This window comes from Schistocerca gregaria, chromosome 5 (genome assembly GCF_023897955.1).
Source record: "Schistocerca gregaria isolate iqSchGreg1 chromosome 5, iqSchGreg1.2, whole genome shotgun sequence".
Taxonomy (NCBI): domain Eukaryota; kingdom Metazoa; phylum Arthropoda; class Insecta; order Orthoptera; family Acrididae; genus Schistocerca; species Schistocerca gregaria.
Window position 1 is genome coordinate 229,462,306 of NC_064924.1, and position 14,685 is coordinate 229,476,990.

General features: G+C 42.9%; 1 protein-coding gene across 1 annotated transcript in view; it reads left to right on the forward strand.

Annotated features, from left to right (window-relative positions):
- Nucleotides 1–12,089: 12,089 nt before the first annotated feature.
- LOC126273296 (skin secretory protein xP2-like) overlaps nucleotides 12,090–14,685 on the forward strand; it is a 62,999-nt gene continuing 60,403 nt past the window's right edge. Inside the window, exon 1 of the mRNA XM_049976842.1 lies at nucleotides 12,090–12,304. Within this exon, the coding sequence (XP_049832799.1) occupies nucleotides 12,090–12,304 (215 nt within the window). The remainder of the gene's footprint in view (nucleotides 12,305–14,685) is intronic.

Consider the following 14,685-nt stretch of genomic DNA (forward strand, 5'->3'; position numbering starts at 1 on the left):
ATTTGGTGTCATTTGACAATGCGCAAGGGGGTGCAATAGCTAATCGCCAAATTCTGAAATGAAGTGTGTATTTCAAAACAAAATAGCAGTATTTGCAGAAAAATGACTTCCCTCGAGTACCTTCAGTTTAGTAATCATTATGAGACCTGAGTCAATCAAGAGCGCTAATACTGAAACTGCTGTATGTTTGCTTCTCCTTGCTGACAGCATGCAATGGATGACGAACTAATGGTGAAGTTCCTTGACTCAGCGGTATTTTGTTCAGTTTTTGTTGCTGCAATTTCCCAGTCGTTACAATGGTCGAGCATAATTTACGTATTATGCGACAAAAATTCTGGCCTTGTTTCCTCGTTCTTATCTTACCACGTAACTCAGAGACTGCCACGGGTGGATGCACGACATGGCAGAGAACAGCTTTAACAATAGATCACGATTTTGGCCCAGGAACGAATTTAGTAGATGGTCCGCTCAGATGTATGTTTGTGACAAATGAAAACGAAGGTGAATATTTGCTAATCAAAGAGCTATCTTTCTGTTAAGTACAGACTTTCACAAAATTTTAGTACGCATTTAAGGTAACCACTTACTGAAAATTTTGTTCATCTTAGTTCGATCTGTTGAATTAATAACATGAGAAATACTATACGATCAAAAATCTGAGTTTGCTGATTTCATTTAGATAATAACGAAGAAACTAAGACGCTGAATACACCTTACAGTGTTCAAAGTCCACAGCAGAACTCCTGCAGCCAAGCGAGATGACAGAGATAAGACAATGGGCACGTATTTCGGAGGAAGATGGTTAACATCCTCATACGGATATGTAGATGCTTTTATTCTCCTTAATCATTTAAGGTTGGCCGATATCCTGCTCTGACCTGAGTTGTGCTCCGGAAAGTTAAATTCTAATCTTACTTCCTTATAGTTACAGCACGGTTTTTTACTTACTTTCTACATATTCACCACTGAATACCAAAAATAGTTTCTTTCATGTTTTAATTGGAATAATGTAGGGATAGACTCAGATGGGTTGAGGGATGCTTGGCACTCCGTTTTCTCTGTTCTCGAGTACGATGCACCTGTGTGAGGGGCATTATGTAACTTTAAGCGCATTGAATAGCATTCAGATAATTGGCACATCTGTTTCTGGGTAGGAGCCTTACCTGGTCCACACTGTATAGCCTCTCACTGACCTCTAACGACCTAACGTTAGCAGATACGATTTTGGGGAAAAAGGAAAACAAGAAAAAAACTGAAATTACAGGATAGTTCAGCTGTCCCTACCCAAGGGAGTTACGCAACCGGCAACGTCTTCATAAACCACGCACGATATTTTCATATTCTCTTGCTCGCTATAGGAAGAAAAAATGAACGCGACCTTTCTGTAGGAAATTTAATGTGGTGAAATTTTGTACTAGTGGACGTTTTCGCTACAGGCCATACTTTTAGAATCATTAAAAAAAAGAAAGACAAAAACACATACAAAGGTGACCTTGACTTTTTTCTTGTTTAACTTGAAAACCGTGGTGTCCAGAGACAACTTAAACACATTAAATTTCCTACAGAAGGATCCTGTTCATTTTCCCTAGGACTAACAGTTCGCCCCTAGCGAGCGAAAGAGTACGAAAATTTTGCGCGTTGCTTTTGAAGGCACTGCAGATGCACAAAACCTGTCTGCAGGTTAAAATCAAATGGCTCTGAGGACTATGGGACTTAACTTCTAAGGTCATCAGTCCCCAGAACTTAGAACTACTTAAACCCAACTAACCTAAGGACATCACACACACCGAAGCGGTCGCGCGGTTCCAGACTGTAACACCTAGAACCGCTCGGCCACCCCAGCCGGCTCTGTTGGCAGGGGCAGCTCAATCACTTTACTTGGTCGTCCATTAATAAGATGTAGATGAAGAATGGAAGTCTATTGTACGTAACTCAGAATGGCCGATGGTCGTTTTTGATGGCCTTCCTTTGGAATGCAAATCACCACCTCGCTTATCTAATTACCTTTGGTAATAGTACAGATGTTATGCGAAACAAGGGGTCAAGATCTTTGAAGAAAGTATGATGGTAAAATGCGATTTGGTGGCAGTGTACAAGCAAGTGAATTGCCTTGGTCGACTTACTGGATATTTTATCAAAGATACGTGATTGGGGGTTGGTGATAATTTAGCAGAGCATTGATCCTGATGTCGTGAGGGAAAGTTTTGTTGTTTAGTAGCACAGATTTTTTTTCGAGTAATTGGTCTTCTGACTGTTTTGATGCAGCCCCTCACGAATACCTATCCTGTGCCAACTTCTCCAAGTCACAGTAGCACTTGCAACATACGTCCTTAATTATTTGTTGGATCTAATTCAATCTCTGATTTCCTCTACAGTTCTTGTCCACTACACCTCCCCCTAATTCAATGGAAGTTTATCAATGATCTCTTCACAGATGCCCTACCGTCCTATCTCTTCTTCTTGTCAGTGTTTTCCATATACTACTTTCCACATCTACATCTGCATCCACATCTACAGCCATACTCCGCAAGCCACCTGATGGTGTGTGGCGGATGGTACCTTGAGTACCTCTATAGGTTCTCCCTTCTATTCCAGTCTCTGGAGAAACTCCTAATTTCTTACTTTTATCAGTCCGCCTAGTCCAGGTAGCACTGGTACATATTTAGAGAGATTCAGGGAAAGATAGTAGGAGTAATTTCTGTTGATTTAGACTTGGCAGAAACTAGGTATATGACGCAAGGCGATGGTAGTTTGTGAATTTTGGATGGGAGACAAGCGTTCAATACGATTGACAGGACAGAAGAAATCTGATGTTAAAAGTAAAAAGTTTTAAAAAATAAGGCGGAGTAAGTTGCTTTCAAGAGGTTGGGATATTAGAGGGCTTTCCCTGGGTCCAGAAATGTGAACTAAGTTATTGGTTCTAGAGGAGTGATTTACATAACCAGCAGTCTGCTCCGGCGCCGAGCGTGTATTGCGACTGGTCCACCATTGGGTCGACTGTTAAGGTCCTGTCTGTTCCACCTGTGTACTCTTGAGTGCTTGTCAACCTGTATGAGGTAGAGTTTCTGTTTAACGGGCATGCCTGAGCAGTTGTGCAGGGCCGGTTCACGCACAGAGTGTGTCGTCGGTGACGTCATCGGTGGCACACACTGTGTTCGAAGCGACCCAGCGTAGCTCCTCGCCTGTAAGTATCACACTGTAAAGTTCTGCAGGTGTCAAGTGGGAATTTGTGTGTTATTCACCGTCTGCCTTAAGTAAGATTACTGAATACAGAATAACTGGTTACAAAGGACTAAGGTAATCAAACTTCCCGCTGCGCTGTCTTGAAGCGAAGCGCGCAGGCGCGAGGCGGAGAGCAGCATTAGTCGCTCGGCCGCAGACCACTTGGCTTCACTTGAGGCGACGCTGGCCCAGGCGGGCAGGGCGTCGCCATCGATTACGCCACGGGCTGCCTGCGGCTGGCACCTCACCTGCCCGCCGCAATTACTGGCGCCAGCCGGCCATTTAATTATTCGGGTTAGTGGGCCGCTTTTCTGCTGCACCGCGACCGTCTGTTATGCAAGTACACAGTAGGGACTCAACAGTGTAAAGTGTGCGGGAGCGACAATACGACACGAGCAGTTTGCTTCGTCAGGCTTGGTACCTCTGCAATATTTCACCACCCAATTCATTTCTAACGGCTGTAGTTTCGTAGACTCTAAACTCTAGAGAGAGCTGTACTGCATCTTTTATGTCACAAGCATAGGAGAATAAAGTATACACAATATCATACGAGATCGCAGTTGCGACGATGGACATACACTGGAAGGCGCTAAATTTGCTTTGTAAAAATAGATAATCATAACTTATACTGTGTCACTCAAAGAAACATATATATAGAAAAAAAAATGGGACGCCAAGAAGGAGCTACGCTACATAAACGGAAGTTGGTCGGCAAGTTTCTACATCTGATAGGAAATCAGCGTGCAAATTAGGTTTGTTTTAAATACACGCTCTGACGGTCATGAGCGTTAGTTTCATTTGAAAGTGGTCAGTTGATGTTTGTCAAGAATGTTTTTAAGTCGACAAAGAAGTCATCATCAACACATCAAAACCTCACTGAGTTTGAACGAGGTTGTGTAATAGGGCTGCGAGACACTGGATGCTCCTTCCGCGACGGAGCAGAAAGACTTGGCAGGAATGTACCCACTACGTAATTACTGGCAGCGGTGGTCACCAGAACGTGCGGTCGCAAAAAGACCGGTCTCCGGACGGCCACGTGTCAGTATCAAGCGGGAAGTCCACCATGTTCAGCCTATTGCTTTTGTGCATCGTACTGTATGCGCAACTGCAATTTGGACAGCAGTTGTCACCATAGTGAAACAACAAATTATTAAAAATCGGTTACATCAGTGCCAGCTCCGAGCGAGACGTTATGTAGTGTGCGTTCCACTGACCCCAAACAACCGCCATTCGCGACATCAGTGGTGTCAAGCGAGAGCTCAGTGGTGGAAGGGGTAGAAGTCTCAAGTGTTTTGTGATGAAAGACGGTTCTGCCTCGGTGCCAGTGATGGTAGTACGTAGGCTAGAAAGAGGACAGCCTGTCTGCAGTCTGGACACAGTGGACCTACACTTGGAGTTATGGTCTGGGGTGCGATTTATTATGACAGCAGCAGCACTCTCGCGGTTATCCCATACACATTCTCTGCAAAACTGTATGTCCGTTTGGTGATTCTACGTGTTGTGCTGCCATTTTTTAACAACATTCTAGTGAGTGTTTTCCACCAGTATAGCGTTCCTCCACATACCACTTTCGTAACCTAACATACTCTATAGAGTATTGACATGTTGCTTGCTCGATCACTTGGTTTGTCTCCAATGGAGAACATATGGACATCAACGGACAACAACTCCAGCATCATCCACAATCAACATATTCTGCATTGACTGACCAAGTGCAACAGGCTTCGAATTCCATTGCACAGACTGACATCCGGTTTCTGTACAACACAATGCATGCCCGTTTGCATCCTTGCATTCAACAGACGGGCGGTTACACCGGTTCTTAAGGTACCAACATTTCTCATTTGCAATGGCTTATCTTGCAATTACATTAACCTGTGATCTTGAAATATTAATCAGTTAAGTATGTTACATAGACAAATGTATTCCCGAAATTTCATTACTCTATTATTTGGTGTTGCGTTTTTTTTAACAGTGTATTATTAAGTTTTCACGTAGCGTCCACCTTTAGGTCAAGATATTTCCAATTAAACCTGTAGTGTGTATTCTCTAGAACATAGTCCATCTACCTCTTCGTTGTTCTGTTTTTTCCCCTGCAGCCTTCGAATGCCATCAGGGCGGCATTATGTCAGGGCGGTATTGTGTCAGTGCAGGTCTGGTCTCTTCTCAAGACACTTATCCGGTCCAATCTGTGGACTCACCATCTCAGCTCCATCGAACCACTTGCACTGGTAGATGAGCTGTACACCACACCTCAGCCCCTTACAACAGCGTTTTCTCTTTTATTCATTCCTTACTCCAAGCGGTAGAGGGAGCAGTTTGCGATCTGGCGTGTTATCGAGTCTCTGTTACTTTCAGTCAAATACATGCGATTTGATGGTGAAGCGGATAAGTTTCTGGTGCATATTAGAATATAACAAGACTTGTGGCGTGATGAATGGTATACTTGCTCTCGATGTAGAAAAATGTATGCTACTGCCGATGACGGGGGAAGAAAACTCCTCTAAAATTTTTGCAATTTAAATATTTTGTTGCTTTTTGAGCTGCAGCTCTCTTATTTCAGGGGAAGTGTTTATTACAAATCTGTCACAGTTGCAACAAATATTTTCGTGTCTAGTTTCAAACTAACTGGTTCATTCTCAATTCTGATCTACTGGGGCTGCACTGAAAGTGCCCGACTATGATGTCAGTCATCTAAAACTGGCAATACGTACATCACACACTGATGGTGGGCTAACGTCTCAATATACATATGCTCATTATACATGTCAGCCTGATTCTGACTTGTATATTGAGAGTATGTATATCGCAATATTTACCCACCGTATGTATTGCCAATTTTAGATGGTTATCATTAACGTCAGGCACTTTCAGTGTAGTCTCAGTGGGTCGGACTTGAGAATGAACCTATCAGTTAAAAACCAGTTGTCGAAATATACGTGCTGCAAATGTGACAAACTTGTAATAATAACATTGTAAATCCTGTAATGTTCGAGTATATTACTCTTTAACATACTCAGGTGGATTTAATATCCAGGCGTAACGTTACAAAGTGATATGAAATGGAACGAGCGCATACGGTCGGAGAATTGTCGAGTTCCGTTTATTTAGAGAGGCAAGACTAACAAAAAAAATCAAGACCCGATCATATGATTTGTCGACCTGGAAAAAGCGTTGGACGGTGTAAAATGGTGCAAAATGTTTGAAATTCTGCGAAAAATATGGGTAAGCTATAGGCAGAGATGGGGTAGTATAAATAAGTACAAGAGCAAAAAGCGGATAAAAAGAATGGACGACAAAGAACGAAGTGCTCGGAGTAAAAAGCGTGTAGACAGTTATGTAGTCTTTTTCCCCTACTGTTCAATCACTTCATCGAAGAAGCAATGGTGGAAATAAGAGAAGGGTTCAGGAGTGGAATTAAAATTTAAAATGAAAGGATATCAATGATAAGATACGCAGATGACGTTGCAATGCTGTGTGACTGAAGAAGATTTACTTTAACTCCTGACTGGAATGAACACTCTAATAAGTACAGAGTATGGATTAAGAATAAATCAAGAAAGACTAAGGAATTAAGAAGTAGCAGAAATGAAAACAGCGAGAAGCTTAACATCTTGACTGATGGTCACGGAGTAGATGAAGTTAAGGAATTATACTACCTAGTCAGAAAAATAACCAATGACGTATGGAGCAAGGAGGACATGAAAAGCAGACTAACACTGGGAAGAAATAGCATTCCTAGCCAAGAGAAGTCTATTAATCTCAAACATAGACTTTAATATGAGGAAGAAATTTCTGAGAATGTACGTTTAAAGCACAGTATTATATGGTAGTGAAACATGGACTGTGGCAAAACCAGAACAGCAGAGATTCGAAGCATTTGAGATATGATGCTACACACGAATTGTAAAACTTTGGTGGACTGATAAGGTAACGAATGAGGAAGTTCCACTCAGAACCGGAGAAGAAAGGACCAGGAAAGCCAGACAAGAATAGGGACCTCACGGAGAGGCAGTCGTTTTCCTCTCATTCCATTTACCGCTGGAGTAGTAAATGGAACTATTAGTGGTGGTACAAGGTACCCTCTTCTAATCATCGTATGGTGATTGTATAGTATGCATGTGAAACCGAGGGAACATCTCGAAATCTTTGGTCCGCTATCCTCGTTTCCCTGATTTATTTGCGAGATAAATAGATTCACATGATAATACATTGCTGATTAACCTCAACTCTGGCTATTAATACATGAATACAGAAGCTAGTATCAAATACATTTTTACTAATACAGCTCGGTCAGAAAATCAGCATGCTTAGGTTCGTGAACGACAGTGGAACTTAGCGGACGTTGAAAACATAAAATTTTGTCAGTTTTACTTGGATAAACTCTCTTTCTCTCTGTCTGTCTCTCTGTCCCTCTCTATCTCTATCTCTCTCTCTCTCTCTCTCTCTCTCTCTCTCGCACGCACGCACGCACGCACGCACACACACACACACACACACACACACACACACACACACACAATAATAATGAATAATGAAAGATGCTTACCGAAAAACAGTAATGAAAGATTCTTATCACAGTCGGCGAGTGAGTTTGGGCTTACCTGAAATAAAAAGAAAACTCAGTTTAGACACAACTCGTGCGACGAAGAAACATTATTTAATGAGCTAGATTATAAGCACAGTTATTTCGTGCGAATTTTGGTTGGACAATGGTCAACATTGTGCCAACTATAATTCAAAATAATTTCAGTGGTCCGCTTCTGACGAACCGGCAATTGCTTTGTTGCGCCTTGGCCATATCGCCATTTTTGCATGATACAGGATCCATTCTTCAATAACCATCATACCACAATATCGGGTGCGCCTCTATGCATGTTCAGTTTACTCTTCAAATGAAGGCAATTGGGAAAGATGTCTATAATTTAATGAAAGTGAGGAAAGCCACATGATTTAGATTCTATATGTGAATGTGTATTTTTCATGATGTGTACTGCTAATGAAATCATCTCGGGCTTCAGCAAAGTGGCTGCGTTCAAATGAAGAGAAATTTTGGAAAGTGTAACTCTCATCATTTTGCGGCAAAGTGTCGAGATTGCGCGGGCGTACCACATGTTTTGTGTCTTGAGCGGCGGACGCTCCACATCCCTTCCCCAGGTGCGGGATTCAGTAACATTTGATAAGGGACGCGGGTCACCGTTCGATTCTCGGTGCGTTAGTTTTGCCCACATTCGCGCAGTGTCAACTGCTGGACGCGTCCTTGGCATGTAGCTATTAGTGCATGTCGAACTTAGCCGCTAGCCTTCGTTCTTAACTGATTCTTTGATGATGCTTTCCTGGGGGCCACTAGCTCTGCTACAATATTCTTGTTTTCTCAAATTCGAACGTATGTCGCTTGCTGTGCCACTGCTGATCTACCTTTATGCCACAGATGTTCAATTCAAATATGTTGCAAGCGACTTTGCGAGAAGCAGCGCTCTGTTTGCCCAGTTTCCTGGCGGCCACCTCTGCAAGTGTCACGCCGGATGTTTGCAGTTGTAATTTGTCCTTTAGAACCAACATATCTTTCGTTTTTCTTAGTGGTCAAAAGATGGCCTTGTCATTTTTCAAGGATTCTGGCAATTTTCGTTGAGGATAGGCCCAGTATTGAGGACAGAGGCGAGTTTCTCTCCCTCTTTTACTTCCTTCTCGTTGCTAATGGCTGCATCAGTCGTTTTCTTCAGTGCGTGTCTAATCTGCGCTTGGCTATTCGCAATATTGCGATATCCACATCTAAGGCGTTGCAGTTCAGCTGAGAGGCTGCCTTTCTCACAAAGGCACGTGTCCTACGTAGTAGAGTTCTGCGCCAGATGATAACAGCCCTTTGTAGGTACAGATCTCTGTGGATGTTCTTTCTGTAGACTAAATGTCCTAGTGGACAGTCTTCTTTCCTCCTTATTAGAATGTCCAAGACATTCATTTTGTTCTAGCTCCATGTATGTTTTTTGTTGGGCGCTGTTAAGATGGTCCTCCCAGATGACCGAACGTTGCTGCGTATGTGCCTCTGCAGCAGACGCTCAAGCTGACTCCTGTTTATCGTGGACGAAGTCTGGACTTTGCGCTGTAGCACTGGGTGATTTTTTTCGTATGAAATATGTTTTATGTTCCATTAGACAAAAAGCAAACACATATTAACAATCGGTAGAAAGGCCCAGTTCGGAGAAGTTGGCGTTATGTTCTGATAAATGTTTTAGTGGCCTTCACTCGGTGATCCATCTTTCTGGAAAGGACAGTGGAACATCATATCTATGCTCAGTGCGATGCATTCCACCAGTAGGACAATAAAACGTGTCACACAGCTCGCAGTGTACTAGCGTGGCTTGAGGAGTACCACTGTGAGTTAGCCGTGCTCCCGTGGCCACCAGACTTCCCGGGTTCAAACCTAGTCGAAGATCCATAGCAGCACCTGCAACCAGCTGTTCTCGTCACGGATCCTCAATCGGGAAACCTAGTGTACCTAGCCACGGAACTGGAGTCCGTACCTTCCAGAACATCCTGCACGTCTCGCAACGATCCGCACAACAAAAAGTGGTTATCTGGGCTGTTGTCCAGTTTTCATATTAATGCAACTGGACAGTGTATAATATTAGGTTAATGGTTGAATAAGCGAAGTACTACAGTTTGAGGCTGTATACGTATCTTCCAGCAGCGTAGCTCATGGAGTGCTAAATTCCCTGACTGCATTGATCCAGTTTCTGAGAATGAAAGCACCGCGACTTCCAACAAACTTTAAACTTGGTTTCAAACCTATTCGAAACATTTTCCGAGTGACAGCCACCACCAAATAATGAAAGAGAGAAAGTCGATCGCTTATTTCTTTTCCACTGTTCACACAGTAAAACTGCCGCATCACACATTAAGATTGAACTGATTACTTCTTATCGTACGACATAGTTCAGGAGGCGCTACTTCGTAAGAATTGGGAGGAGCGGCGCATCTTACCCAGATTATTATAGTGTCCGTTAGTGAGAACACTTAGCGACTAGAGCCGTTCAATAAGAAATGCAACACTGTTTTTCTTTAAGTAGGTTTGTTTTATTGTGGATTCCACTATGCGTTGTTATTCCCCATTCTTTTGCCTACAAAATACTATTTTTCAACATAATCTCCGGTCAAATGCTTAGCACAGCATTATTCGGGGGGGAGGGGGGGGGGGGACTGTATTCCCGCATGGTACCCATCTACAGGCTGACATCGTATCTAAAGTCTTGATCCATCAATAAACCCCTTCCCTTATCAATGTACTGCTTCCTGCGGACAGCATCCTCCATTGGGCCGAACAGGTGAAGGCGAAAGGTGCGAGATCCGGGCTGTGGGGAGATTGAGGAGTAAGAGTCCAATGCTGTTCTGTAGGCTCTTCTCGCATGTGCAGCCTTGCGTGAGACCTTGCGCTGTGATGGAGAAGAAGTTAGTCTCCATGGTTTTTTTTTGTCAAAGAACACTCTAAAGTCGTTCCAGCATTGCAGTACTCGTAATCGGGTGGGAAATTTTGTGTTTTAATTAGCGTACGGAGCTTTATTTCTACATTACATTTCCATTGTTGCTCTCTTGTGCATTTAATGTCAGTGTTATACTGGCAGTATTGTACATACCGTTGGGTGTATTGTGTTTGTCAAATGGCTCAAAGCACGATGGGACGTAACATCTGAGGTCATCAGTCCATTTCACTTAGAGCTAATTAAACCTAAGTAACCTAGGGACATCACACACATCCATGCCCGAGGCAGGATTCGAACCTGCGACCGTAGCAGCAGCGGGTTTCCGGACTGAAGCGCCTAGAACCGCTCGGCCACAGATGCTGACTTCTGTTTGTCACTTTGGGTCTTTCTTTACTTTTGTGTCAAAATGCTATAATTTCCATATTATTATATGATGTTATTTGCATTTCTGTTCTTCAGCTATTGTTGTACCTGTTATATGATGTCTGCCCTTTAATGTTTTGTGTTCTCTATAAGGACATTTGTATGTTTGTCATAATGTTGCTGTATAGTGCTGTTTGAACGTCTGCTCCAGTGTCATTGTCATCACTGCCGTCTAATTACGCTATTATTTTACTTTAAGAGTGTGTTTGCATCCCAACTTCCTCATTTTCGGCTGTTCTGCTTTTTTGCGATTATGATTCTTTGGCAATTTATAACCGTTGTTGACTGTCTGGTCCTTGTAACACAGAGCCAAGACAAAGAAATAAAAAAGTAAACCAAAACATTGCACACCACAGCTGTGCGCTGCAGGCCGGCACGCGGAGATCGGTGAGGTTTATGTGGCCTTGTTGCAATGATGACAGTCGTCTCGCCCAACGTCTCACTGTGGTTTTATTTTCGGCCGCGTCTCCGTAGACATTTTGCAAGCGTCTGTGAATATCTGCGATGTTGTGGTTTTCCTCCAAAAGAGCGTGCGTTACAGACGCTATTTTGAAGGCTACCCTGGAGCGTTACTATCCATCGGAAGTTCATGAAATCATACGATTTGAAGCGGGAATATTCCATTGTGTCCCACAGTAAATTCCACATTTTCTCAACAAAATTAGTTGAGAAAGAAATATGTTGCCTTGCGTACTGAACGACCCTTCTACATGGCTGTTGGTCTTTTTCAAAAATCGGCAAGTGGTTACGGGGATTATTGTTTGACAGTGACATGGACTGCTAATACAAACAAGTTACGGTTCTCACGCCCTCGTAGAGGTAGTATGTATTTTAAGTAAGAAAGACTGCTAATTGTCAGTAGGGAAGTGTGGACGAAAGTTTCAACGGCTTTACAATGTCGTTTAGCAACGTCCTGAGCAGTTGTGTACAGAGTGATATTGTAGATAACGCTAGATGTAGACGTAGATGCAGACGGGGCCAGGGCGCTATTTGCGGCGCCTGGCGGCTGTTCGCGTGCTGGAGGCTCATTCGCCGCCTCCGGGCCCGCTCTCTGCCCCGCAGGGTGGTAAACGCGGCCCTCTGCGGCGCACACGTTCGCCGCCATCATTACACCTGCTGATCGGCCGTCCTCGGAGCCCTCAACAGCTTACCTGTCGACTGGCCAGCTCCACCACACCACCGTGACCGGCAACTTCATTTCACTTTCTCCAGAATAAAAATGCCGACTCCGGATAGTGTTTCTTCACAGCTCAATGACATGGGACTGTGTTGTCATTGACGATGTTTCGTAAAATAAATACACTCTCACTGAAGTTTGTTACAATTGTGAGGAATGACTCTTGTGCGAAGGTGGAATATGTAGCCAGTTCTCAGAGCCCGAGACACACCAGTTACTTTTTTCACTTTCACATTTGTTGGACCCGCCATGTTAGCCTAGAGTGCTAATACGCTGCTTCCTGGACTCGGATTGAATCCGCCAGGCAGGTTAACGACGAGGGCCGGTGTGCTGGCCTGCCTGGATGTGGTTTTTAGGCAGTTTTCCACATCATGTTAGGTGAATACCGGGCTGGTTCCCACGTTCCGCTCTGTGCCACGATTTCCATACATTTGAAACACGTTCGCACTATTCCATGATTTACACTAGACGCAGACATCTGGGGTATACTGACTCCGTCCGAGGGGTTATGTTGTGTCGGCAGGAAGGGCATCCAGCAGCCTCTTCATATTAACCTTGCCAAATCCGTTGTAACCACGCCGACCCTGAGAAAAATGCGGGAAAAGGGCGTAAGCAAAAGAAAGAAAGAAAGATAGAAAGAGATTCTTTGCCATTACCAACTCAGGACGAAACGGTCACATTCCAACCTAACCTAGACCTACAGAACAGTCCGTCTCTAACCTAGTTTCTTCCTTTTATACCGCCAAGAGTCGTGCTCCGCAGAAAAGTCTCTGGGCGTAAGTGATGTGTCACTCCAGAGGAGTGTTCCAACCACCTTTAACTACTATAGTTACGAGAAAACAGAGAGGGGTGGGGAAATAGAGAGCACTTAGGCAAAAATAATTGTTTTGAAACATTCGTAATAATAGCCTAAAACCAATTATATGTAAAGTTTTGGTAGTTCCTCTACTTTCTCTGGCAATATATTAAATTAATTTAAATGGAAGAAACAGTACAGTGAATTTCTGCTGCAGATATCACAAAGATGTGATCATGCGCTATTGATATATTTTGTATTCCAGTTATGGACAAAAAAGTATTTTGTATGTAGTTGTTTGTTTTTGTGGTCTTCAGTCCGAGGACTGGTTTGATGCAGCTGTCCATCCTACTCTATCCTGTGCAAGCCCCTTCATCTCCGAGTAACTATTGCAGCCTACATCCTTCTGAAACTGCTTCTTCATTTCTCGGTCTGCCTCCATGATTTTCACCCCCGACACTCTACTCCTGTACTACCTTCGTGATTGCACAAAGTCTCAGTATGTGTATTATCAACCGATACCTCCTTTTAGGCAGGTTGTCCCACAGATTTCTTTTCTGCGTACCTCCTCATTAGTTACGTGATATACCGATATAATCTTATGTACAACCACTTTCAAAACTTGTATTCTCTTTTGTCTAAACTGTTTATTGTCCATGTTCCACTTCCGTAAATGGTTACACACCAGATAAACACTTTCAGTAAAGTTTCCCTAACACGTAAGTATATATTTGATGTTAAGAAATTTGTTTTCTTCACAAATGTTTTTCTTGCCATTCCAAGTCTACACTTTATATCCTCTCTACTTCGACCGTCATCAGTTATTTTTCTGCTCGGTCTACTACATTAAGTGTCTCGTTCCTAATGTAATCTCCTCTCCATCACCTGGTTTAATTCGGCTACATTCGATTAGTCTTGTTTCACTTCTGTTGAGTTCATATCGTATCCACTTTTCAAACCACTGTCCTTTTATTTCAATTGTTATTCCAAGTCCTTTCCGCACCTTACAGTATTACGATGTCATCGGCAAACCTGAAAGGGGTTATTTCTTCTCCTTGGACCTTAATTCGTACTCCAAATTGTACATCAAGCTATTCACCTCCCTCCTGAGTACACACAGCACGCTAATCATATCGAATCATCGCATTTAAAAATAGACCACTCACAATAATTAGCCAAATAAACTTCATCCCACAAACTTTAAGCTACATTTCGTGAACGTACCATTTTTACATGTACCGACTCGATAGATACTGTGTCTACTTAGATCTGAAGATCGCCATTACCGACCGAAATTGACAACCTGATATGTAAAGAGCTGTGACTATATAGCAACTAATTACCTGCCGTGGCTGAGAAACTGTGCGTGTGTAGGAGAGAAGCTTATATTAAATACACATGAGTGAAAATAACCGCCACTTAAATTGTTTGTCAAATTCTAGTCCCGCCACATAAATTGTCTGTCAAATTCTATTCGGAACTTTGAAGACTGACATGCAAATGAACAATCACATGGAATGTCTAATCACTATCATTTTTACATTTCAACAAATTTTAATATATTAATATTTTGGGTAATGAGACATCAG